Source organism: Buceros rhinoceros, unplaced genomic scaffold, assembly GCF_000710305.1.
Source record: "Buceros rhinoceros silvestris isolate BGI_N320 unplaced genomic scaffold, ASM71030v1 scaffold1179, whole genome shotgun sequence".
Taxonomy (NCBI): Eukaryota; Metazoa; Chordata; class Aves; order Bucerotiformes; family Bucerotidae; genus Buceros; species Buceros rhinoceros.
Window position 1 is genome coordinate 35,028 of NW_010433044.1, and position 27,193 is coordinate 62,220.

Below are 27,193 nucleotides of genomic sequence, written 5' to 3' on the forward strand. Positions count from 1 at the left end.
GACTCTACCAACCTGGTTCTAATTCCAAGTTGAACGAGGTGACATGAAGATGTCCCCTCCAATCTGAATTGTTGTATGATTCTATTCAATAGAGGAAATTTTAAAATGCAGTACATCTGTTTCTGAGATATCCTGTGAAGTCTTATCATGAGCTGCTTTTCTGGCTCTGTAATTGACTAGCTGGAATCAAAATACTCGTTTTTTGACACGTCATACAATGAGTAACATCCAGCGTTCTGAGTAATTTTGGCTAGTTTTGACAGAGCCACCTTAGAATTGTGCTAATTAGCTGGCTTGGATGTCAAAAATTAGCTGGGACTACATGAAGAAATTACAAACATGTTGTTTTGGTTTTTTTCCCCTCTAAAGATAAAGAAGATGTTATTTTCATTGCTCTGCCTGTTGGATTAAGCATGTTGTTTCTGTTAGGCCTTTGGATAACATGCAATTTGAAAAAACACGTGTGAGTACTTTTTCTGCTATCTAAAACTGAACGTAATCAGTTAATTTTAACTTGTAAATGGGAGTTTTCAATATATCTTATAAATGCTTTTGTTGGGTTCCAAACCAATGTCAAATTAAGAAAGTAAGTGATTGGAATAACAAGTAAGCAAGCGTATAGGTTATGTCCTCACTGCAGTTATTGTGCTATAGTCCAAAAATAAGTATTAGTTTTTTAGAAAATGCAGTGAATAAGAACAAAAGAAATAGGAGAAACAGATTTACATATCACCTGTATCAGTTTATGGAAAACACTACATGCCATTTGCAGTTCCATGGTCCATCAAGTGAAAGGAGCATTTAAGTCATTTTAAGGAAAGAAGCATTAAGTCAACTTTAAGTCAGTTATTAAAAAGATAATGATGCCAGGCGCTCTTTTGTATTAAATCTGCTGGTACGCCACTAGAACACATCTCACATAACCCCTATTCCATACTTTAGCTACATTAATATCTCTTCCGTTAGTTTGTGACGCTTCCCTTGAGCCGCAAAGAAGTCGTAAATGAACTAGAAATTACACTGAGGAAGTGTTCGGATGCTTGATCCATGAGTATGGATCCCTATCTCTACACAGTTTGTCACCCTTTTATCCGCGACCGAGCTCTGCTGGGGAAACATGGACGGCCTTTGTTGTGTCGATATAGAAAAGACTTCCTTTGTGAAAGTTTGGTAATTTAGCACTATTTGGGCTTTGTGGATATTTGTTAATTTTATTTTTAGTAATCTATTTCTTTCATTATTTGGCTAAAACTCCTTTCTTAATGATAGGTTTAAAAAGGCTTGTTGGCCTGATATACCTAATCCTGCAGAGAGCATTGCAGTGGAATGGCCTCTTGATCCATCTATGGTAATAATTGCAATTTTATGTTTTGAAAAAGGGGATCAAATAGAGAGAATGTATGAGTAAATAAAAAAAACCCTATGGTTTCATTCTTTTAAGTGCTATATAATGCTCTTCACTGTATTTCAAACTAGTAGAAGAGATGCATCTTTACATATTAATTTAATTCTTAACATGATAACTAGAAATAATGTTTTGAAGTTACAAAGTGATAGGTGGGCATAGTTTATTAAATAAAGTAAAATTTGCTCAGGTTATTGAGTCTGCTGAGTCAGATTCTCACATCTGGATGTATCCTCCCTTCTCCATGAAAATCTTAGTGCAACATATAAGATTTGGTGTGTTACTGCACTAACATTTCCATCTTTTTATTTTTTGATATTTCTTCTTTATTAAAATTTTGGTGTTTATTTGAACAGAGTAGAGTTGATCAGGATTACAAAGAAAGTGTAAGCTGTGGAGAACGGGATTTAAACTTTTGTCTCAAAAATGGCTGCTTAGAGTGGAAAAGATGGAAGCAGTCCAAACTTGATTCTGAACCTTCACTGAAAGTCCTTATTTTATTAAGCATGGACAACCTAATATGAAAGTGTTTAACAAACGGGCAGAATAACATCATTGCTTTAGTACTCATTCACATATAACTGCATCCCAGCTGAAATGCATACGAACTCCAAATTAATGCATTTTAAAAATTAAGAATCAGAGCTCAAATGGCAATATTTTATGTATTAAAGAAATAAACTGGTACATTATCTATCCCTATATAACTTTCCAACTTATCTCTTTGCACTCACTGACAGAATAATGCATTTTTGAATGGAGTGACATCTGAGGCTAAAACCAAAGACTTTGAAGATGTGTGTGTTCTAGAATATTGTTTTCCTGAAGAAAGTCAGGAAGAATCACTTCTCATGAACTGTGAAAACCATGTTTCTGAATGTACTGATATTTATACAGAAGGCATGATTAATGGAGTTAAAAAGATACTGTCTAATGAAGAAAATGAAGTTGCTAAATGCTTTTCACCATCCATGACTTACGTAATTCCCAGTCAAGATATCAGAAGTAAAATGCTTTCAGCTTTGATAACAGCGAAGGAGATCCAACCCGTAGAAATGCTGGAAGATGATTTATGTGAATCCCAACAGACTCCAGTTAAAAATGAAGAAAATTATAATGGAGAAGTTTTAAATCTGGACGATTTCAGTGAAGAAGCACTGTTCAATCCATACCTTAAAAATTCCGTTAAAACGAGGGAATTTCTCATTTCTGGGAACTTGCCAGAACACAGTAAGAATGAACCCAAAAGCCAGTCAACTGTCTTACCTCCTTTTCAACAAAATGTCGCAGGACAGTCCTATGTAACTCTGGACATGTTCAGGCTGGCCACAGCTCATTAGCGTGAGAAAACTTTCCATTGTACAGTCCCATTGTGAGATACATCTTGGCACTGCTGCTCACGGACACTTTGTGTCCTAGGCCTGGCTGAGCTCAGTTAATTGGGATGAAAACCCCCTTCCTTTTAACAGCTGCCAGGTAGTTTTTTTGCAGTGTTTATATCTGCCAGGGTTCACTTTCAGTGTGGGGTGGGGTTTTTTTGCTTCTTTGGTTTTGGTTTTGTTTTGTTTTCTTGCCAGATAGATGTGCTAGTATTGAGGCAAAGGAAGTACGAAGTATTTCCTCTTGGTTCTCCCATACCAGTCTGTTAAACGGAAGTGCACCTTACTGCAGGAGCATCCAGCAGTGCGAGCAGCTCACCTGTTTTCCCTCAAGGCAACCAGTTCCCAGCCCTGAGCTCTGCTGGGGAAACGGGGACTGCCTTGAACGGAGCCAGGATCTGCAGAATCATTTCTTAAGTTCCATGGAGTTGAACTACTTTCCTGTTCTTATTTCCCTCAATTGTTTTAGATCTGGTTTTATCTGTAGTGTTCGCCTGTTTTTTAAATGCTCAGTAGATTTCTTTTTGCATCCTGGCTCTTCAGTCAGTGGCTTGGCTCACGGTTTCTCTGTCTTTAATGAGAATTTTTGTTAGGTATTTGCTATTGACTTACCTGGATTTCGGAAAAGGTAGAGTTATGCTGTCTTTGCTGCTTCCATCCCTTACTCGTGTATTTTTAACCATCTTCTGCATTTTGTGCTGCTTTTGTCTCTCTTGTTTCTTTGTTGTAACTGTATTTCCCAGTTGAGGTTTTGAACTGAAAAAAAAATTCAGCTAAATACAGCATCTTGTGTTGGAATAAGCACTGAGTTTATATGTAGGAAATTACTTTTCTGGGAGGTATTGAAAACGCACTATGTCTACAAAATATGCCCAGATATCTTCTGGTAACTGATGTAGGGTTGGAGATTTCTACATGAAGGCTGTAAGTTTTGTCATTTGTTTTACGATTTTAATAAGTCGTAAAACTACTTGTAGTTTCCATAGTCTCTTCAGAAGGAGACTATTACTATATATCTGTTAGATGGCAGGTTAAAAAAAGAGATGGAGAATGAACTCTAAGGAAAATGTATTAAAAAGAGGATGTTCAGTATGATATGTATGACATATAGTAATTTTAAGACTTTAAATTGTTTTCACAGTATTTAAAGGCTTGACATCATCAGTCTTGTGCATAACTACGTAATTCTTTAGAGATGAAAAAGATACAGGAGTTACGGGGATAGATAAAGGAGAGACAAATGTGAATAGGAACAGAAAGCTTTTCCTTTCTGCATAGGAAGAGGAGTGGGAGGATGGTAAATACGTTGTACAGCATGAATGAGGAGGCTGAGCCTTACCCTTGGTGTCCTGGCTGCTGCTTGCATTGTGTTGAGGAAGACACAGTGTTGACGGTGAAGCTTGCATTTAGGCTTTTCATCTGTAGTTTGGAAGCCGCTTTTACTTATAACAGTACTTGTTTAGTTTCCAAGACAGGATGAGAATGTCTGCAAATGTTTGTGGTACAGCAACACTGATTTCAACCCTCCTAAGTTTGTTGGATGACTTTCCCAGTCGCATTACTGTAAGCCAGAATGTGTGTATATTTGTTTTTAAAAGTCTGTGTTTGCTTAGGTAAGTCAGGCTCTGAAGTGGGCATGGGGGGACAGCTTTGGCTGGGTGAGTGCTCTGCCTGCTTCACTCACTTCCAGACTTCTCACTCACAGCTATGTTGCCATTTCTTAGGGTTCAGAAGTCACTGACTCAGTTACAGCAGTTCTTTTCTCCTTAAATCTCGGTATTTGTTCTAATATCACAAGATTTAACAATAAACAGACACAGAGATATTTTAGGGCCAGTGTTGGAATTGTTTAGCAGCTGTATGAAAGCTGCATACTCTGAGTTGTGAGGTCGAGTCAGCTAAAAAATAAAAATAACAGAACCTTTAAGGGATCATTAGAAAGAGGAGGTTCTTGCTGAGTGGTTTGGGTAGAATCTCCCTGTAACTTGTCTTAGTCTCTGGAAGGTAAGGAATAACCTGCTTTTCCATCCCATTTTATTTCCTTTTCTATTGCTGCTATTCTTCTGTCTCCTCACTTCTGATTTCCTTGTCCATTATTTTCTCTGAAAAACAGTAATGCAGTAAGTGGGCTCAGTACATCTCAGTACATCAACCAGGGCTGCCTATTACCTGTGGTTTGGAATGCCAGCTTCTTGGACTTGGTTTGTTTTGCATTCAGAGTTGTACCCAGTCTGACGTTTTGCAATTTGTCTTTCAAACTAATGCTGTGAACCATGAAAAAAATAAAAGAGCATGTGGAAAAGTTTTTGGCAATTTATTCTGAATGTGTCACGTAGACATCTCAGATTTTCATATTCTTTTAGAAATACCCTCTTTTGAGAGGGATTCACAAATAGAATGGGTGTTTGGGCAGTTACTCTGTTTTTAAAATGTCAAGTGGTAATGGCAGGTTGGACGTGACAATACTGGAACTTTCTTGGTGTACTTTCTAACAGAACACCTGGTGTCATTCCTAGAGAGCAGTTTTCCTAGATTTCATTTCATTTCACCATCATGGATGTTCATCGTGAAAAAATGCCCATTTCTACTCCTCCTTAAAATGCAGAAAATTAATCTTTCAGGTGTATGGGTCTTTGCAAGATTAATAGAGAACAGCTTGTGGCATAATTTCAAGAAGATATTGATGCATCTTCAGAGTCCTTCCATGTATCGTACAAATAATTCCTTTCTGACCTTAAGGTCAGAAAATTTGCTTTGTAAATTATTAATAGGGTTATGTTTTTCACTTACCAGATTTTTAACTAAAATCAGCATTCAGAGTTGCATTGCTAGACCCCAAGTTTGGAGCCTCGTGTAGCAGAGGTAAATGTGTGCATGCAACAGAAACAAGGCGGCCAACAGCGTCCTGGCTTGTATCAGGAACAGTGTGGCCAGCAGGAGCAGGGAAGTGACTGTCCCCCTGTACTCAGCACTGGTGAGGCCACACCTTGAGTGCTGCGTCCAGTTTTGGGCCCCTCACTACAAGAAGGACATTGAGGTGCTGGAATGTGTCCAGAGAGCGGAATTGAAGCTGGTGAAGGGTCTAGAGAACAAGTCTTTTGAGGAGCAGCTGAGGGACAGCTGGTTGTTTAACCAGGGGAAAAGGAGGCTGAGGGGAGACCCTATTGCTCTCTACAACTATCTGAAAGCAGGCTGTAACGAGGTGAGTGTTGGTCACTTTTCCATATAACAACCAATAAACATGTTTTTCTCTTAATCATTCTTGTCAAACTCATTCTATTCTGGGCACTTCCACCAGTGCCAATAGGACAAGAGCAAATGGCCTCAAGTTGCACCATGAGAGGCTTGGTTTGGATATTAGGAAAAATTTCTTTACAGAGAGGGTTGTGAAGAATTGGAACAGGCTGCCCAGGGGAGTTGCTGAATTATGATCCCCGGAGGTATTTGAAAGACATGTAGATGTGGTGCTGAGGGTTCACTGGTGGCTTTGGCAGTGCTGGGTTAATGGTTGGACTTGGTAATCTTAAAGGTCTTTTCCAACCTAAGTGAATCTTCGATTCTGTAAATGTGCATGCTAGATATAACCCACTCTGTAATTATTTCCCCAGACAGACGGGAGCTGAGAATGTAGTGAGATCTGAAATTTGATCCTGTTACAGAGTTTTTGTAGGTACACACATGCATACCACTCCTAAAAACAGAAATGACTTACTAATAATATAATATGATTACTTAATATCATTAAGATAATTCTTTGTTTTTTAACCTACTCAACACACTCAAGTCTTGCTTGTTCTCAGCTTCTTACCAGCTAATCATAAATTACTTAGATGGATTTATTACAAAACACTAAGTGTACCATTTTTGTGTACATGTTGTGCTTCCCAGTCTGATAATTTTGGGAGAGACTCCTAATCCTTTATATCTTTCAGTTTTCTTGACAGTTTTCCTACTTAGCCAAAATTCTTTTTTCAATATTTGACAAAAATGTGATAATTTTAGTGTACTTGAATTAATTTGGCTGCTCTCTTCCTGGGCTTTCCTATGATTTTGTTCCTTTTGATTCCTTTTTTCCCCAAGAACAACGAATCATTTCACTGCCACCTCGCAATTTAATTGAAGCTATTGTTTTATGTAGGTCTTCTGAACTCGGAACGTGAACATGAAGAGAGGCAATTCAAAAGCTGGAACAGATATATTTCAAAAAAGAGTATCAAAACTTGAACAGAAACAGATCTGTACACATACAGTGTAGATTTGTCTTCCTAGCTGTTTTAAAACAGGGTGCTTGAAAAGTAAATGGAGTGATTGTTTCCTGCTGCCCTTTCCTATGCTCAGCTTTCTTCCACTCTTTCAGACAATGCTTTTGTAGAAAATGCTCTCCCCAAACTGAAGGGAGGAGTTTCAAACCAGTCACGTACCTCAGTTTGTCTCAGAGATTAGTATTTTAGGGCGCAGGCTGCCCTGAGCTGTTCCAGCTACAGCTTAACAATGTCCGTTCCCAGGGTCCTCAGCTATTTGGGATATGCAGATGAGCTCTGGAAGCATGGAGGAGGGTGGAGGGTTACCCCACCGCTGCTGCATGAGGATGCTGGGAAAGTTGCTGCAGACCAGCTGGTGCTCAGAAACAGCGTCTAAGTCCATCTAAGCCTGGAGTGGGTTTGTGTTTTCCAACTGAAGCAGTCAGAGAGACTATGCTATAATATGGTGGTTTATATTTTAAAAGTGCTGTTTTATCATTGACTAGTCCTACTGAGTAATGAGGTCAACACTTTGTAGTTTTAATGTCCACTACCACCATTTTTCTAAGCCTCTTAGCTTGACTTGATTTTCAGGCACTTCCCAACTCCAGGAGCTTTATCATTGCTGAAAGACGACCAAGTCAACTCTTCTACTGTCTAGGTTTCAGTGTCTGACTTGTAGAACTGAAGTTTCGAAGTGACTACTTATTCCTCAGAAAATTGAGGTTTCCTGGGTCTGTCAGGCTGTCCTCAGAGTGCAGGGCTGACCTAACCAAGGGTAACTAAATTAACTTCTGCAGAATTTTCACCACAGCATGAGCAACTGTATGTCTAATGGAGTTTCGTAATCGTGGAAAGATTATGCAATACTACTCAGGGATGTCAGAAACAGTAAGCATAAGATTATAACCAGGGTAAAGGCTCCGGAACACCCACTTAGAACACCACTGAACTAGACCCAACACTCGATTCTAGAAAAAAAGACGAGCTTGAAAATCTTTCTCAAATGATGGCAAATGATGTCGTAATGTAAGAGAATGCAAGAAATTCCTTCTTACCCTTAATTCTACCAAATGAGCACGGCAAAATCTTTCTCCTCATAGTCAGACTTGGTAAAGTCTGGGCATGGCTTCTAGGTTATATTTCTGCCTTTAACTCAGGGGTGTTTGAGCTGCTGGAGGCAGGCGGGTGGGGGGGAGAGGGCTTTAGTTTGTGTTTCCTTTCCCAGTTCTTGTTGAGTTTTTTTCTCTCTTTTGGGAGTAGGAGTTTACGTTAGTGTCAATAGTTTATGAACTATAGAAGTCTTTATTTACAAAATGGGTTTAAAAATCCTTTGAACACAGGAAAAAATTAAACTGCAGGGGTTAGTGTCTTTGCTTGTAATGTAAAGCTTTTTCATAACTAGCACACTGTCCAGAAATGTTTATATCTAGCTGCCTCCATGCCTTGCTGCCTTTGTCTCTCTCTCCCATGTTTCTCTCTTCAAACACGTTCCCTGCATTTGCTTTAATCTCCAGGGATTTTTTTTTTTTTTAAAGTTTGGCTCGTGATTAGGCCCTGAGTTTTGCTTGTCTTTAGGGCTTTTGCTTTTATTTTCAGAAGGGTTTAATTGATCTTACACTTCTGATGAAGAGGATCTGAAGTTTATGGACTTAACAAGGTTTCATGCTGTCTGAGCTGTGAGAGGAAGGAAGGAGGGATGTGTTGAACCATTTTGGGTGAAAATGGACACACAGGAGTTTAGATTTTGTTAATTTTCACCTTTCTTCCAGGACAGAGGGCTGTCCGTAAGTAATGTGGTTATAAAGTAAAGGATGATCCTCTGTATAAGCTGTGCGCTAGGTACTCTTTATCAGGGAGTGCAGTGATAGGATGAGGGGTAATGGCTTCAAACTGAAAGCAGGTAGATTTAGATTAGATATTAGGGAGGAATTCTTTACTGTGAGGGCGGTGAGACACTGGAACAGGCTGACCAGAGAAATTGTGGATGCCCCATAGCTGGAGGTGTTCAAGGCCAGGTTGGACAGGGGTTTGAGCAACCTGGTGGCTGATATGAGTTCCTTTATTTTTCATACTTATACAACAATTCAGTTTGCTTTCATTCATAGATGTGTGTATTATTTATCTAAATGGCATTAATTTATATCAATAAGTAAAATGAAAAGGCTCTCTGCCACAGACAGACAGGAGTGTTGCTAGTTTCACTTGAAGAAGGAAGATACCCAGCAAATAGGTGAGTAAAAATGTGTGCAGCAAATGGAGCATAATAGAGAATTGCTGCAAGAGCCATGCCCTGAGCAGGCTCTGGGGGCACCTGCTTTTGTCCTGGGTATATTGGCAAGTGGTTTTCTGGGAGGGGAAGATGAGGAGGCTAGGAGGGAACCTCTTCAGGTGTAGCTAACTCAACATGGTGTAAGCTTCATGTACTCCATGGTCAATGGCAATCAGAACATTTTAAAGGTTGTTACGGTACCACAGATGTAGGAAAATTTGTCTTAGTAACAAAATCGTACTGTCTAGTTGTCCATAACCAAGCCCTGCAGTGGGGGTGGAGAGAGGCGGTGCGCACGGTGGGGTGGTGCCCTTGGCCTTTCTGTGCACACGCAATCACGCATGTTCCTTCTCCAGTGCTGACTCTCCTCAAAGCAGGGGAAAAAGCTGCATCCGTTCAAGCAGGAAGCCTTTTGCTGCTACGAGTCTGATCCAGAAATGTTCTTCAAGAGCCCTGTGTTTGTTCTCAAAGTGCATGGGAATGTAGCTTGGTAAAAAATGAGGGTCCATGCTGATTATCTGGCTCATGCCGTGCAATGATTCAGGCTGTAGCAATGCGTGAGAACTGGCTTCTGATTAGCAAATCCCAGCGTGTTAGTCAGCCTGCAGGGACATGGAGCAAGCGATTTTGTGTGGACTGGGTACTGTGTGTCCCTGACCCACGGGAATGTGTGGCAAAGGGCACTGGGACACTGACCTTCCTGGCAGCATGCGGCTGCTCTGCCTGCCCATGGGCCTGGCTTCAGTGTCCCTTCCAGGACCATGAGTGATGGAGGCATGAAACAAAGGTCAGAGCTTTTGCTGGCAAAGTGAGAGGCAGAAGAGAAGCCCAGGGGACTTGCTAAACTGCCAGGAAAGAAATACTAAATAAGGCATGAGTAATTTGTCTGTGGGTAAGAGCCGGGGCTGGAGCAGCGGGCCTGTCCCACTGTTAAAGGTAACATGCTGCTGCCATCTCCCGCCATGGCCCCAGTGCCCTGGACAGGCTCTGGGGTGCTGGGGACCTGCCCAGGGCCTCTGAGAAATGCACGTTGAAGAGCAGGAGTTGGGCCAGATAGACGGTGCTGGTGGGAGCAGCAGATGCAAGGTGCTGTGCGTGTTAGAGGATGCGCAGACTCCTGCCCACAGCACCAGCACGATGGTGCTCCCTCACTGGTCCCAGTTACCTTTGCTGGCATGGCTGCTGCACAGCTGCATCGGGGAGGTAATGAATACCCCAGGCACTCGCAGCCCTGAAGAGCGTTTTCTGAGGAGCTTTATTTGGGATTTTGGCACCCAGATCCTGCTGTGCAACACTGTAATGGGCTGTGCCAGCAGCTGCAGTGGACCAGCTCAGTTCTGGTGGCTGGACACAGGTAGATGGGACCCTCAGAGCTGTCCTGTCACTGATACCTGTTGCTGGCCTCTGACCCAGCTCAGTGCCTGAGCCCACAGCATGATTTATGTGTTACCATGAAAGGAAAGCCGGTGTGATGCCTAGCACCCCAGTGCACAGAATGGCTCCATTTTGCAGACGAGTCTGGAGTCCAGTCACTTGCTCTGAATTGTGTCCTGGATTTCCCAGTCGGGTCATTAGTCCTCGGAGTGTCCCTGGCTGAGGCCAGGAATTTCCCAACTATTTGCAGTGGGAGGGAGGGATTTTTTGGCTCTGCTAGTTATTTCTTGGTAGTTGGAGGCTGCTGGGAACACAGGAAAGCACTAGATTGCTTTCCTGTGAACAGCACAAACGTCTGGAAAACATGTGTAAGATGCTTTTGCAGAGAGGTTCAATGTTACCGTGATTATCAGCAGTCAAAGCAGAGCTGTAACCCCCCAGCAGCCTGCCAAACGCATCACCCCACAGGTTCCTCTGAGTTGAGTCGCTGTTGCTTTGAAGCTTTTGTGCTGTGTAGCAGCCCAGTGCCTATCTTCGCTGGACAAACCTGGGCACACAGGCACATCCTCATCTCCTCGGCAGGTTCTGCTGGCCCCAGCCATGGGTATGGAGAGCTGTTCCCAGGAACCCAGCAGCTTCTGGCATGCTGATGTGTAGCTTGTGCAAGTATGTTTTCTGTGGAAAGCAGGTCATTGCTGTCATGCTGCTCAGCCTTATTCCCTTTTACAGGAAGCAATCCTGCTCTGCCAGCAGAGAAGCAGTCCATAAAAGATGAAGCTTCTGCCTCCTCTTCTGCATGTACTTTGCCCTGCAGCTGTGAAACCCAACTGTGCTGATGCTCAGCAGCTATGAGCTCAGGTGAGGATATGTGAAAAATCCCACGCTCCTGGAGAAACTTCAGGGGCCTTATGCAGAAGAGTGACAAGTGAACAACCATGCGGTGACCAAACATTTTGGAAAAGCTCTCTAGGGTTGTATTTGCACGTGCTTTAGCAGTGAAGTGATAACTGGAATTATCTGTCTGGGATGGCTCTTTTGTGGCAGTGACAGAAATAATTTTTGCTGCTGGGAGTGACACATAATGTAACCCCTCATCCTCACCCCCTCACAGACCCCTTTTACATGGGTCTGAGTCGGCCTACAGAAATCAGAACTTCAGTCAGGAAGGGGAAACTGTCTCTCCTCAGGTGCCACCCTTGAAACCTTTTGGTTTGGATGTGACCAACCTTTGAAGATCCAACTGTGCTTTTTCTGTACTGAGATTTAGGTTTGCTAAAGGCCTGTAGGGTCCTCCCCCATTAGAAACAAAAAAACACCACAAACCCTGGTGAGACTCAGGGCAATGCCAGACCTAGCGAGGTCTGTGAAGCCTTTTTTTTTGGGAAATGAGGAGGCTGTCTGAGCAGACAGTGTTATAATCTGCTCCTCACTGCCTTAGTGTTTCTTAGAACTGGATTTTTGGACAATATTCTTCCCCTTTTCAATAGACCTAAAGAAGCCTGCCTTGGAGCACTGGTCCTACACCTTCTGAGCATGGGAACTGCAGGCAGACACAGCCACGCCTTCCCTGGTGAGACCCTGCAGCGCAGAACATACAGACCAGTGGCCAGTAGCAGGAGTAGAGCCAGGTGCCTGGGACAGGGACCTGTCTCACCACCAAGATCAGCCAGTTGCAGCCAACACCTGTTTCCAGGAGCAGTTACAAAGGACTGCAGCATTTGTCCACGCACCCCACCAGGAATATATACCAACTACTGCCTTTTGTCCTCGTGAACCAGGACACATCTCCCTGTGGGAATGTCTCCCTGTTTCTTGCCTATGAGGTAGTGCCTAGACTCGACTCCTCCTAAGGTTACCAGTTCAGCCTTACAAAACACCAACTCCAGCACACGAGGCAAGTATGGAATTTTGTTTTGTTTTCATATATTATGTACTAGACAAATGCAACATTCAGGCACAGGGTAACAAGGAGGAAGACATTCACAACTGACCACAAAGTAAATTGTAGAAAGAGTTTATATGACAATAACCATGCAGCTTGCAAAAGAATGAAGATAGTGTACTGGTATTAAAACACATTTCCATACAGAGACAGCTTATGCAGCAATTTACACGTTTAACCTCTGGCCGGAGTATGCAAGCCCTTTCAAGCTGGCATTCAGATTACCAGTAGCTTAATCAGCCATACTTTAAGTACATAGTAAAATTTGACTTAATGTTTACATTCACTAGCCATCCAATCCAGCATGAAGGCACTTTCGTTGTTAGTATGTCTGTCCTTGTGTCCCACGCCTCTGCTTACCTAGATGCGCAGATGAGCACAGCAACATTTGATGACCAGTCACCTTGACCCCACACTCCTTAAAGCCACGTAAAAGCACTTGGGTTGCTAGACAATCCATTGGCGTATTGAGGTGTCAGGCTATATGTGACACAGCAAACAAGACTGGTGCGAGGACTAGGTCCATTAATGCGTGTGCTTTGACACGAAGAAATGCAAGAGGTGTTACCAGTTTCAACGCTGCAGCGTATGCGTATCTACCATGCCTGCAATTGCCAGAGAAGTACAGGCGCCGCAGGGTGCAGAAGACCCTTCAGGCTGAGCAGGAGGACGTGGAGCTTTCCAGCCGTCTGTCGGCAGTTGTGCCATATGTGATTTTCATCTATTGTTACAGAAGTGTGCTTCTGCAGAGAATCAGTGACTTTATTGCATATATGCATATATCCCCTTCAAGGTTGCCTTTGCAAATAAACGCAAGTACTGACTAATCTGCATTCTGGCAGGTACTCACTGCCCACCCTCTCTTTGTGCACTAAAGTTAAGAGGCGGGGGGAAGTGGGGAATTGTTGAGATCTGGCCCTTAGTCATTAATTTTAAATTTGTTTGTTCCAAATATCGAGGCCTTAAGAATACATCCTTGTGCATTAAGTCAGCACTGCGTTCATTTTCAAGAATGGCTCAGATTGCACAAGTACTACAAAGGAAATGACAGTGAAAGCAAACACATGTATGTGTTTTAGCTTAACGTTTTTTTTATTGATCCTTTCACTTTTAAAGAAGAGAAATGGAATTTGTAAGTTCAAGGCAAGACTCTGAATTTTACCCTTCTCCAGACCCTTGCACTTACACCTCCACTTCACCGCAGTGTCCTGGATCAAGAGCTAAGCTGAAGACAGTGGGGTTAACTCTAATTCCCAAATGTCTGTTACATGACAAAAGACTCAAGATTTTTGTTATAAACTACTTCCAAATAACATTAAAAAGCAACTACTGGAATTTAAAATGGCTATATATCTCTACCCTAGTAAACAGACAAGAGGTTACAGAAGATAAATGAAGTTTTACAATCTGTCACTTCCTTTAACATAGTTAAAGGAGTGTATCCAAGTAACAGTTAATCTCCATTACAACAAACAACTGTCTCAGGGAAAATAAACTAGTATATTTAGGCTATTTAAATGCACAAAAATTACAATCTAAAATGGGTACGTTCTGGAGCAGGGCTGACTTAATCTGAGGGTCTCTGGAGCTACAGATCTCACTGTGAGGTCAATACCACAGCAGCATATATTGATGTGGGTCTTGGACGTTCAAGACCTGGCGCTAATTAAACAAGTTCAATTACTGAAGTTGAATCAGCATGGTGATTCCCACATATTGGGCACACCAATCAAATTTTAACCATTTGGGGTGCTCATGATTTACGGTCAAAAGCTGAAGCTGCACACCCCACCCCAGGCCATGGGGCTTCTTCAATGCCCAAGAACGCAACTTGGCCCTCACATGAGAACTCCCTTCTCCTAGGGCTGAAGTTTGTTTTCCAGTCCTGATAATTAGCATTTTGCTAGGCTGCTGTGACACAGCATGGCACATGCTTCTTGCACTCTCCAGAAGGAAGTTTAGAAAAATTTCTGCGCTGCTGCGCCTCGTGCTGCTAGGTTAAGGCTTAACAGGCAGTTTGGTTGACTAGAGTAGGGCATATGAAACATAATCCCGAGACTTTCACTACAGTGGAAGAGGATATACCCACACTAACTGCCCTGAAAGTGAGTCACCACACACTAGAAACAACCCTAACAACCTCCTGTTCTAACAGAACCACCACAACAAAGCTACAGCCATAAGTATATTCACTTCGCTCGTAAACAGAGCAGTTAGCCAGCCTGCACTTAAAAGATGTTTCAAACATGCTGATACAGGAAAAATATATATCTACTAGCTTCCCTTCCCTGCCACTGAAGTTACAAGGTCTTTACAATTATTCTACCACCCCTACCTGAAAAATTCGAGCCCAGGAAATAAAATGGACAGGAAAGTGCCAATATCGAAGAGTGATTTGATTCTAGTGATGCCTTCAATTTATAAAGTGCACCACAGTTACTGGGCAGGGGGAAGAGAGCTTTTTCCTTATTTACTATGTTAGGGCCAAGTTAAGAGAATTTCAGTGGATTGCCGTGATTAAATTATAGATACTATAAAACCTTGTGTGTAACTGTTTGATACCGTTAGCTTGTTAAGAGCTCTAGTACAAAATCAAGATAAACCCTTAACACTGCATGATACAGTATTTGGCACTTAGTTTTACGGACAAGCTGAAAACCTGTTATTTGTATGTATTGTGGCTTCTACAAGCTGTTCACCAACCAGCACCTCTGGCTTCGTCTTTAGGATTTTAGCCCTAGATAAATGCACAAAGAAGGAATGTAACTGTCAGACAGAATTCTCTCTAGGATACAATCCTGTACGATCAGGAGTGAGTGGCCCATAAACAATGAAGAAAGAAAGATGCCAGAAGTGACACGCCAGAACTCTTGTTAGCACAGACCTTTAAAATTGGAACCTCTTGACACTGTTTATTATTGGAGATGTCCATGATTAACAGCAACTGAGAACAAAATACCTTCCCTTTACACCGTTATTCAGGAATAACTGAAGTTGTCCCTCAAATATGACACTTGCTATCAAAAGTTAGTATCACTAGATCACAATATGTAATATAAAAAAAGAAAGAAAGAAATGATGACCCTGTTTTTGAAAACATCCAAGCCTTGGAAGCAATGTTCAGACTAAGTAGCCAGGTTGTGACCTGCAGTGTTTGAGAGATGGAGAAGAGGTGGGTTAGATGGCTGCAGGGCAGTTCTAAAAAGCACCACTGCTCAGCAAAGACTTTCCCTTTTACTTGTGGTTTCTACAGTCACTATCAAGCTTTCCAGAGAAGAGGACCCATCCCCCAGTAAAGTACCTGCCATTATTTTCCAAGAGGAATGTGTTCTGACAAAGGAATGCTCCTTCAGCCTCTGAAAAAATGAAAGGCAGTCCCTGCTGTCTCCTGACAGCATAATTTCCATTATGCCCTTGCCCTCTGTGAGTGAGTTTGAAGGTGCCAAGATGGAAAGAGGGGAGGAGAAAGATGTAGTTACAGTAAGCTGCAACACAGTCTTTTAGTTTAAAAAAGCACACAGGTAAAAAAAAAACCAACCTACTGTTGGGAGAAAGACACTCCTGAATACTGAAATGTTAAAGATTCTGCATTGTTTATCTGTTTTAAATAGTCTGGACTTCAAGAGGTAATTTATGAATTTACTCTAGCACTGACTTTCTTTGAAACAAAGGCAGAAGACACATGGTGAACATTTACATGTGTACTCATGCTTCCATTTAAGCTGGCAGAAAGACAAGGGAAGTTGAAATGTTACTGATGCCTGCCTTTCCAGGGCCTTTAGCAAGTGCTTTGCAGAATGGCAGCACAAGAGATTACAGCATAAAAGGTTGCGGGTGGTCTTAAATACATAGTTCTTTTGCTGAAGGAGAAATAAAACCCTTGTTTTATTCTCACAACACAGCATTTAGTGTCTTGAATTAGGGTTTTATTAGTGTCAGATTAGAAAGCTGACTAGACTACGTTAAGGTTGAAAAAAATTTACAAGAGTGCCATAAAATTTCTAGTTCTCATTGGAGACAGGCTTTATTTTAATCTAATTTCATTTTTCTTTAAAACCCTGGTAGAGACGACAGTCTCCAAGAAATCTTGGATATATCTTCAATAAAATGCAAACTGTATGGACAGGGGAAAAGTGAGACCTAAGAAAAAATTAAGGAATTTTAACAGCCACAGAAGTGTTAGTTGTGGTTCATGACTGCTAATAGATACATACTACCAGTAACGTTCAAATGCAGGGTATACTTTTTGGTGGGGTTTTTTTTTTTTTGTTTCTTCTGGGAGCTTCAATGACTTCAGTACTTTGGTTTTTGCTGCTTTCAGTGCCACAAAGGTCCTGCAGCATTAGCAGTGAGGTTACAGCACACTAACTGTAGTCATCAGGAAGAAGGTCATACTCCCTTTTTTCCTGAGTAGTTACAGCTTGCTACTTGCCTCTCAAGCTGAATACAGCAAGGGTGCATTTGCTAAACAAAGGCAGTTTATATGACCAGAGAGGTATGCTATAATCAGACAGTGATTTCGGTACAAAACCTTAAACTGTTAATCTGTGTTTTTATCCGGACTTTTTAACTTTAGGATGAGACTGAATTGCTGCGTGTCAAGTTGCAAGGCACATTTTTAGGCCAGATTATCATATAGTTCATATGTGCACAGAGAGGCAGGATATTAATTACTACGGTAGCATTCAGAGTCAAGCAATCATGGTGTTTTCTTATTTGCACACCATAGCAAGTTCTATTTAATTTTTAAATGGGGATGAACATGATTTGCATGTCTGGTAAGCTGGAAACTGAGACACCAAGCAAAGTCAAAATTCAGGAAGTCAATCAAGCTCACGTCAAAGTATAAGACGTAAGTATTCTTCCACATTAAAATACTAAGTCTTCAGCCTTACTTTTGCATAAAGGTGCCCCAAGCAACTAAAACTGTCATTTTAGACTTGTACACTGTCATAAATCAGAGTGTTTTTTCTAGGAAGTCTATTGGCTGATGTGAGTAATTGAAACTTGCCATTGTCAATCATGTTAATCTGGTAAGACAAGACAAAAAACCAAAGGTAGCACAAAGGCTTGTTCAGCTATCCAGACCTAAGATTTTATGTAGTGCATAAAAGCAAGTCTCCAGTTGGTCTGGACTGAAGATTTTCCACAGAAACACAGTCTTTATTGTACTTTGTCGAATTACTTTTCACCTCACTTCAATATTCTATCTGCATTGAGATAAAAATACCTAGCTTACTTTATCAGAAACACAGGAGGAAGTGTGAACAGGCACTAAGGCAGGCCTATACAGAGCCAGTCTCTTCTCTCACTGAGGCATGTAGCCTCCCTGCCTCACAGTCTGTGGGAGGTAACTTTTTGGCATTTCATCAACTGAAGGTGGATTTCCATCCACTGTTTCAGGTCTCACAGTTTGTCCTTCAGTACTTGTCTGTAAAACATCTGACAGAGCAGCTTCCTGGGTACTTTTTTCCAGCCCAAGGCCCAAGAGCTGTAAATTCTGACCTGAGATCTGCAGTTGTGCAAATCCAACAAGATCCCCCTCATTAGAAGTCATTTGCTTTGTTCTTTCAAAGCATGGCCTGTCTGTGTTGGTTTCATCCTGACCACCATTTTGTTTGAAATACTGCTGCCTCTGTGTTGTACTGTCAGCTCCTCCAGCATGATCCTCTGATCTCTCTTCTGAATCTAGCAGTGGCTGAGTTGACTCAGACCTGGAAAAGACTTGTACAGGTGTTTGATCTCTGTAGCCATTAAGTACTACAGTTGAATACTGTACAGTGCTTGAAGTATTTTGTGTACTTTCACCTTCATCGCTGTCAGAGACGCTTTGCCTAGGAGAAGACATGCACGAGGATCCTCCAATACCACTGCTGTGCCCTTCTGAAGTGCTTTTCTCCTTTTTAAGCAAATCAAAGGGTTTTAGATCTTGTTCTGAAAAAGACTTCTTGTCATCAGCTTCTATTTCTACGACGCTTACATCTGTAAAGCTGCCTTCTGGGTACATCTGATCTTTGGAACTAAAGTTATGCTGAAAGAAAGAGAAGGATGTTGCCTAAGAGGAAGGTTATGTCAAAGATCAAAAACCCCATTAAGTACCTGAATTTATTCTGTAATTGTTCTGAGTTTCTTCATGTATGTTTACTAAGTCTGGAAATATCTCCAAAGTAACTGCTACAAAATGAAGGACATAGCTTTGTTTCCAACACAAACAGCTATTCTACACAGTGGGTGTGCAAGCTTTGTTCTAATTAATTTTAATTTAATTATTCACACAAAAATAGAGCCATCTGCTGTGCACCACAGGAATGTACTATATTGCAGGCTATACATACACTACTTCCAATAACGTATTCAGTGTCACAAGCACTTCAAAGAAGTTAGACAGTTTATTGAACAGAATTTACTATGTCATTAACAGGTGACATATATTTGTCTGCCATTTCCTCACCCATAAGGAACTCAGAGCTTCTCTCTAATTCATGACTTAACTGTGCAAACAAGTCACTTCAGTGTTTTAAGAATGGCAATCACAAATTCTGTTTGCTTAATCCTGATGTCCTGTGAGTAAAATAATTAGGACTTGACCCTTCCAACTAGTAAATTGAATATAATTCACAATGTTAAAGCCTGCTCTATGTTATGAACTTGTGCTAAGGGACATGATTTCTAATGCTGAAACTAATGATGCAATGAAGCCTTTGAACCATATCATATCACAACATCATGAAACTTAATATCCAGGGTTTCTTTTCCTTGAAATCTGCCTTCTAGAAGATAGAAGACTTCCACTGGTTAGTTTATTTGAAACCTTAGGGAATAGGAAGATACAGGACACAGAAATGAGTATTACCTTAGCTGGAACTTGAGGAGACCACTGAGCAATGTTACTCTTGGATGGATCAGGGACAATAGGCCAGATATGTTTTTTAATTCTGTAAAGAATTAAAACCAGAATAAAATTACTAGATGCACTCCTCAAATTCCTATGATGATAGCAAGTACTGCATAATCCAGGATGTCACTTCCTTACACAGCAAATTCCAAGAGTATTAATTTCCAAATGGAATGCTTCCAGCACTTCTCTACATCTCTGTTGGAAGACATACTAGCAAAGCACAGCACTACACTTGTAACTCCTTTACACATCAGATGCAGCCATCCAACATAAGGCAAATGGTAGCGGTTAGTGAAGTATTTTCAAGTCTGTAGCACTCTAGAATCTACAGAGCAATTATTTAGGTAATGTTTAGGACGCATGTCAGTATAAAAATAGACCGTTACTCCTTTAAGACAACTATGAATATCACAGCTGTCAAAACCTAAGCCAAGTTCACAGCTAAAAATAAAGTTAAAATATTTAAAGAAAATCTTGCTTCATTTTTTGTAACAGTGAACTCTTGTTATCTAACCATAGAGTTTCCGTATGTAAGTACCCCCAACCAAATGAACTTTGAAACTGATGCACCTATCCTGCTTTTTATTAACAGGCTCTGACAACAGCTCCTCTGTATGAGAGCTCTGAAGGACACTGCAAGACAGGCTCTTCAAGTGACATCCATTAAGAACTGATTTTAGGAGCAGCAGGAAGGTCAAAAGGAAAAGGGCACAAAATGCTGTCTTTAATTAGAAAGAAAACATAGCTGACTGGGGACACAGGAGAGGTGCTACTCCTTGCCAGGGAAAACATTTCAGCGATGAGCTCTCACCTAAAGTCACAGAGAAGAGCTCTGGGCAGAGGGAGCTTGAGGAGGCAGGATATTTCTCAGCAGAGAGTGAACAGGTACATAGTTGGACTGAGGTTATGCAAGGTAGGCAAGTAAGATCTCTGTCTCATTTTTTTGCCAGTAAACCTTAACTTTGCTAACAGTAATTAAATAGCTCAAATGCAGCCAAACAGATCTTCTGTACTTCACAAACTAGGGATCATCATTCTACTCATACGATGATTAAGGAAACACCACAGACAGTATATCCTGATTACAACCTAACGGACCAACTCTAACAAAAAAGCCAGCAATTTCCCTGCAGGACGGAGTCTTGGAACAGTTAGTTTGTGTGCTATTTGTTGACGGTAAGAAATTAGTATCTGAAGAGGCCTTGATTTCTCAAGGAGAAAATGTTTGTCTCCAACCAGTCTATGGGTGTTTCACCTTCTTTTCCTGATCCAACTGCAGAATATTTACTACTGTTAATACTGTCTCTCTGTTATGCCCAGAAATATCAGAAGCATAAAGAGAAAGACTTCATTTATACTTACAAGTCACGTTTGTTGAAACAAAACAAAACTCCAAGGAGCACAATCAGCAGAAATGCTAGACATACAGGTACAACTATGGCTTCAATTTCTCCTTTCCCTGAAGAAAATGAAGAGAAGCAGTTATAGCCCGCTTTGGCAAGCAGGGAACTCAGCAGCAGCATACATTCCAAAATGGACAGAATAAACCCACAGAGCTGTCTTAAGCTTCACCTTCAGAAGAACCTTTTCGCCATACAAAAAGAGCCCTGTTGGTGAAAACACGAAATGCTCTGTCTCAGCATCTAATGGCTTGCATCAACAAAGAGCCCACAGACTGATCTAGAAGCTGCAGTACTGACAGAGCAAGTGATTTTACTGTTCGAGCAGGTATGACAGTAACATCTGTGTAATTTCATCTGTGGTCCAGGTGTTTCAGTGGCCTACTGGCTGCCATAACATCATGGTCAAATATGTCACTTAAGCAAAGGTCACTCACTACTCATCCATTGGTTTATTCCGTACACTAAAATATCCTCTGCCTGCAACCCTTGTGGCTCTTTGTGGGGTCCCTCCCAAGCAGACAGGCCTTCATGAACTCCCCCAATACGAGTCCGTCGCATGGGATGCAGTTCTTTATGAACTGCCCCAGCATAGGTCCCTTCCACAGGGTGCAGTCCTTCAGACAGACTGCTCCAGTGTGGACTCCCCACAGAGACAGTCTTCTTTAGAAGCAGTTCCTTGCTCCAGTGTGGGGTCCTCCATGGGCTGCAGGTGAGCATCTGCTCCACCATTAACCTTTGTGGGCTACAGGGGGTCAGCCTGTCATCTCACCATGAGCTGCAAGGGAATCTGCTTCAGTGCACCTAGCCCCCTCCTTCTTCACTGACCTTACTGTCTGTAGAGTTGTTTCTCTCATGTCCTATTCCTTTCTGCCACTGGAGGTTTTTCCATCAGTATCTTTTTCCCCTTCTTAAATACATTATCACAGAGGCACTACCACCACTGCTGACTGGCTTGGCCGTGGCTAGAGGCAGGTGTGACTAGGAGCCAGGGAAGCTTCTAGCAACTTTTCACAGGAGCCACCCCTGCAGCCCCTCCCTCACTACCAAAACCCTGCCACATAGACCCAACACATTAGGGAAGAGCAACACTATACAGGGGGAAAAAAAAAAATCAAAACCTGCTAAATCTACAGAAGTGCTTTCCACAGCTAAGTTCATTTGATGTTGTTGCTCTTAACATTACAAATAGAAAGCACTCTCTAAAGCTTAACATACAGTATGTTAACTCTTCAAAATCAGTCTCTGTAAAGAACTTTAAAGCAAACTTTAATAGTGATATGAATAGTGAATGAAAACGTGGAACCTGAGGAAGGGTTGTAAGCATGACATGCGATGACTGACACCTAGCTTAGCAGATCAAGAACCCAGCATACCTCTGCAGCTTCTTAGGAAACCCGTATCAGCATAATAAATGCCAACCTACCTTCAGATTAAAACAGAGTCTGGACTCTAAGACCAGAAACCCTCAGACAGCAGAAGAGAAGTCAAGGGCACTGAGTAAATCCTAACGACTCACACAAAGTTGGGACAAAAGAATACTATAACCTAAAGTATACACAAAACACCTCCAAAGCCAGCAAATTGGCCAACATAAAAGAACCCAGGACACCTGTAGAGGATAGCTTGTCCTCCATAGAATCAGAGGAAATTCTGACTAAACTACCTGTTTGCATACCGGATAGGCTACTTGGATTATCATGCACCTTTTGAGTATGACTGCAACTGAAACTGTTTGTTCAAATAAAATCACCTTCCACTCTTACCAGATCTTGCACAGTGCTTTGCTATACTGTTGCAACACTGCCTCCTACTTCTGCTAATTAGGACACTCTTCCTTACCAAACTTCTGTGTAGTAAAAGTAAAATCAGGACCACTCCTGCCTCCTTCATCTGTGTATGCCATCATCCGCACAGTATACAGTGTGTCACTGGTTAAAGAAGAAAGGGTATACTCCGTCTTGGAAGGATCCACTGTTACAGCTGAAGAGAGGAAAGAATTTATACTAGTTTTCTGTACTAATTAATAGCATCAATTCTGTACAAACACAATAGCATTAGGACATCATGTCTTCAGATGTGTAAGATTTAGTAGAATGGATGGCTGTATGAAAAATACAACAGACACAGAAAGGCTACAAACTTGTTCAAGAAATGCTGAAATGCATTTGTTTGTATTAAAGTGTCTGAATTTTGGCTCTTGATATTTTACATGTTAATTTCCTTTGGGGCTTTCTTCCCTCCCAGGATGTAGCTACCAACTAAACTAGCAGTAAAAGTTGAGCCTTAGAGGTCTCTAATAAGCAGAATATATGGATAACTAGAAACAGCTAGCTGCTAGCTAGAAAAAGCATGGTTAACTAGAAGTAATAAGTAGGACAGGCGTAAGTAGTTGGCCCTTCCAATTCAAGTGCATTTAAGAGAAAAACTTCTGATAGTGCTAGCTCCCTGTCTTATGCCTGCATGTCATGCACACTACTGAGAACTAAAATGCACTTCAAACAAGATGTTTTACCTAAGTAATATGCTGATCTAGAGCCGCAGGAGGATTAAAAATCCCCTTTCTAAAAATTTTAAGGCTTTATCATAGTTAAATGCAGTAAACTCCTTTACATCTCGAATGACCTAGCTTCATCATCTTATAACACCAGCTCCTCCTGAATTTCAACAGTAGAAAGATGGGAACACAATACTCACAAATCAGCTTTCAGAAATGAAACTCAGGACCCTGCTATACACAGACTTAATGTTCAGAATTCTTTATTAAGGACTTCTCTGTCTGGTATGGAGGAGAGGTATGTCATCATCATAAACTGTTAGTCACACTCAATTCTGTCTTCTTTTTCAGAAACGTGTATAAGAAAGGAGACAGATGGAATATTTCAATGCCACAAATCACTTCTCTGCTTTCTGTTACCTGTTTCATTTCCATCAACAGTTTTGTAAAATATGGTGTAACTTCTGATAAATCCATTTTGTTCATCCACTGAGAGATGGTTCCATGTCAAAACAGCTTCAGCTTTTCCTACTTTCTTTGTCTGAACAGTTGGTCCTTTTGAAGGACCTGTTTTGGGAGAAGAAGATTAGTTTCTGTCGGGCACCCTTCCATTCACAGAAGCAGTGTATTAGGGAGCACTGAATTGCCACTGCATGAAAACATCAGATGGAATATCTGGACTAATTTATCAGCAAAGCATTATTTTCAGACAACACAGAAACTCTAAAGGTGTTTTAAAAGAGAAACCTCCAAGAAAAAAAGATGAAAACCAGTAATCACCAGATCACACAAAATCTTCAACTACTGTTAATTAGTCTTGGCTTCATACTTGAAATTTAAAATAAATCAGTGTAGAAATATTATCATACCAATAAAATAAACTCATGCCAAATTACCTGATAAAGTCTGGAAAAAGAGTCAGCCACAGATATCTGTTTAACTCCTAAATACTCTAAATAAGCTCAGAGGATGTTAATAGAAGGGACAAGATCAATTATGTCAGATAGCCCTCAAGAGTAGGACCATTTTGCGTTACACAGTGCACATTAAAGCAAATGCCTCATTACTTTTAGTCAAAGTCAGTTTATGTGCTCCAAGATGACTATTTCATACTTACGATCTTGCTGAAGATATGCCTTCACAGACTGTCCACTTCCTTGACCATCAGCATATAGAGGGTATACAGTTATCAAGTAACACTTGAATGGCTTTATATCACCTAATAAAAGGAATTCAGAAATGTGTTGGTTCAGACAATCAAATTCCTTTCCATCCTTCTGATTTATTTCAGATACAGGGTTCTGAGTTTCAGCTGTGTTCTTAGATGAACTTTTACCTTATGCAGCTAACTATTTTTTCTAGAGCTTATTGATACTCTGTTCCAAAAAATTAACTAAAGGAACAAAACAATGGTTCACGTACAATGGTTCACATTCAAATGTTAGATTTAATAAAACATACTTCACAGGAAGTCTGTTTTTCTTTAACTTATTTTAAATAAAATGCCTTTGTCTGCAGCGCAGAACCCCAAAGTTACTGATTTGAGCTACTGATCATAATCTGAACGGAACTGTAGCCTTGATAAAGTTTCATTGTTTGAACTGCAACAAGATTCAGAGAATTTGATTTCGAAAGAATTAATCCTTTTTGTTATTTTAATGGTTTCCAAGAATAAGACTATAACCAAAATACAGATAAAACCCTTGCTGATACACAAATTTCAAAATGCAAGATTAGATAGAGTTTTATGTTTAATAAAAACATGCAAATACTTCCACAGTCATGACAAACAGAAGCTCTGAGCATTGTCCCAGATTTCTGTTCTACAATAAAATTCTAGTCAGCATAAGAATACTTAGGTATTTGTAGATATATGAGCTAAATACCTTTTAAGTAAGTTCCTTGAACATTTCCTGGTTCATTTTGCCATTCTATGATGCAGTCTAAACTGCTGGACACCAGACACCATTCAATCACATATTTAAGAACATAGCTATTAGGAGCAGTCCATCCTACCCACAGCTTGCCATCTTTAGGTACAGTTCTAACATTCTTCACAGGAGCTGTGATTAAAGAAAACAGAAAAGTCATAAATATTGAGAGTTCTTTCACTAAAAATTCATAACAATTGCTTTTTCATCAAATGTAGATACTTTTGGGTAATGGTGACAATTGGGCAGAACCTAAGTGAAGGTAAAAGCCATTTTCTGAAATTTGGAAGCTTACATCCAATCTTTGTATCAGAAGTTCAAAATAAGCAGTATTAGGCTATTTAAAGACTGGAAATTAGACCCAGGTTCTCTCAAACACAGTAGTTGCCTTATTTCGCAGTAAAATGATACTAAGTTTCTTCCTATTTCAGAGAGAAATCAAACCTTGAGACACTTCTAAATTCCTATTCTAACCCTCACACTCACATACCTTTCCAAGCACTTATAGCTGCAACATCGCTCTGTTTGAAACATACCCCTAATTAGTTCATCTGATAATTTTAGATGTTAACACTAGTTAACATAGGTAATGCTAAAAGCAGCATCTGTCCACATACTTATTTTTTGCTTCCTGTTCTGGTAGTGTTCGGACTGTCTGGAAGTAAGGAGAAACCAGACTGTAGTTACTACTGCAGCACAATGAAAGGAACATGAACAGCAGGGAAACAGTGGAAGCAGATGACAAACCAACCAGGCAGGGTACTGAAAATGTGGGAGTGAGACTGGAACAAAAGAGAAAAGGAGCAGATGGGGAGAGATGAGAAGGCAGGAGGAAAAAGAATAATGGCAAGATGATATATACATGAAGTAAAAGGATGCTTGCTTTCTTAACCCTTTCATTTTTTAAAAAGAAAACAAAAATGCCTGTTATGCCAAGAAAAGCAACAACATGAAATATACTGTACAGTAGCTATTAGGAGCAAAAAGAACAGCAAAATAGCACACATAGCTTCAACTGAAGCTGTGAGAACATAAATCCATACATTCCCTAGTATACGAAAGGTAGACTAATTATAAGACGTAAGATTATAGATACATTCAGCAATACTTTGTGCATCCATGTAAAACGTATCATTTTATGACACTGAAGATTTCTCATAAGAAAAGCCATGCAAATGCATTTGAAAGGGACATTCAGAGGGCACCAACCTTTTGAATTAGTTGCTGGGATAAGTAAAACTGATGGAGGGGACGCCCCGACTCTGTTATGGGCAATCACAGTCACTTCGTAAGTTCCATTTGGCAGGTTTAATGTAAGATTGGTAGTATTAACAGTGCGTTTCAGAGGACTGGAGAGAGATGATTTATCTATGATAGTCACTTCATAATGCAAGATTATTCCATTGGCTTCAAATGGCTCCAATGCCTGTTGGAAACACATCTTGTATTACACTGATACTGCACATATAGTACTTCAACTTTATTGTCTTTGATGCACAAATTAAAAATCTGAGAGTAAGATAAGTTGTGCAGAACAAATAGCTGCATATTTAAAGAAAGTGCAAATAACATGCGTTCATTTCTGTAAAACAGTAACTTCCAGAACTACTTCTGGTTTAAATCCTCATTTTCTCGGCTCACAATCCTACCTAGTAGTTTAATACAGGCTATTCTGTAAAGATTGCAGAACATGTTTTATGAGACTTTACAATACAATGACATAAAAGGAGTCTCACTTAAGCTGTGTTGAACCTGAATGCAAAACAGCCTCAATTGTTGTCTTTTATTACGTGTGGAAAAACACTTGTTTCTCTTTCATGGTATTAGCTTTCAGATGACTTAGGAGAAAACTGC

General features: G+C 40.7%; 2 protein-coding genes across 2 annotated transcripts in view; one reads left to right on the forward strand and one right to left on the reverse strand.

Moving 5' to 3' along the window:
• The window catches only part of IL31RA (interleukin 31 receptor A), a 28,286-nt gene extending 25,541 nt beyond the window's left edge, over positions 1-2,745 (forward strand). The window contains exons 14-16 of the mRNA XM_010143960.1: positions 370-463; positions 1,270-1,348; positions 2,146-2,745. Of these exons, the coding sequence (XP_010142262.1) occupies positions 370-463; positions 1,270-1,348; positions 2,146-2,745 (773 nt within the window). The remainder of the gene's footprint in view (positions 1-369; positions 464-1,269; positions 1,349-2,145) is intronic.
• A 15,176-nt stretch (positions 2,746-17,921) lies between these two features.
• IL6ST (interleukin 6 signal transducer) overlaps positions 17,922-27,193 on the reverse strand; it is a gene marked incomplete at its 5' end in the record, with an annotated part of 19,338 nt that continues 10,066 nt past the window's right edge. The window contains 8 exons of the mRNA XM_010143961.1: positions 17,922-18,644; positions 19,467-19,548; positions 20,874-20,970; positions 22,754-22,894; positions 23,829-23,975; positions 24,526-24,627; positions 25,295-25,471; positions 26,549-26,765. Of these exons, the coding sequence (XP_010142263.1) occupies positions 17,922-18,644; positions 19,467-19,548; positions 20,874-20,970; positions 22,754-22,894; positions 23,829-23,975; positions 24,526-24,627; positions 25,295-25,471; positions 26,549-26,765 (1,686 nt within the window). The remainder of the gene's footprint in view (positions 18,645-19,466; positions 19,549-20,873; positions 20,971-22,753; positions 22,895-23,828; positions 23,976-24,525; positions 24,628-25,294; positions 25,472-26,548; positions 26,766-27,193) is intronic.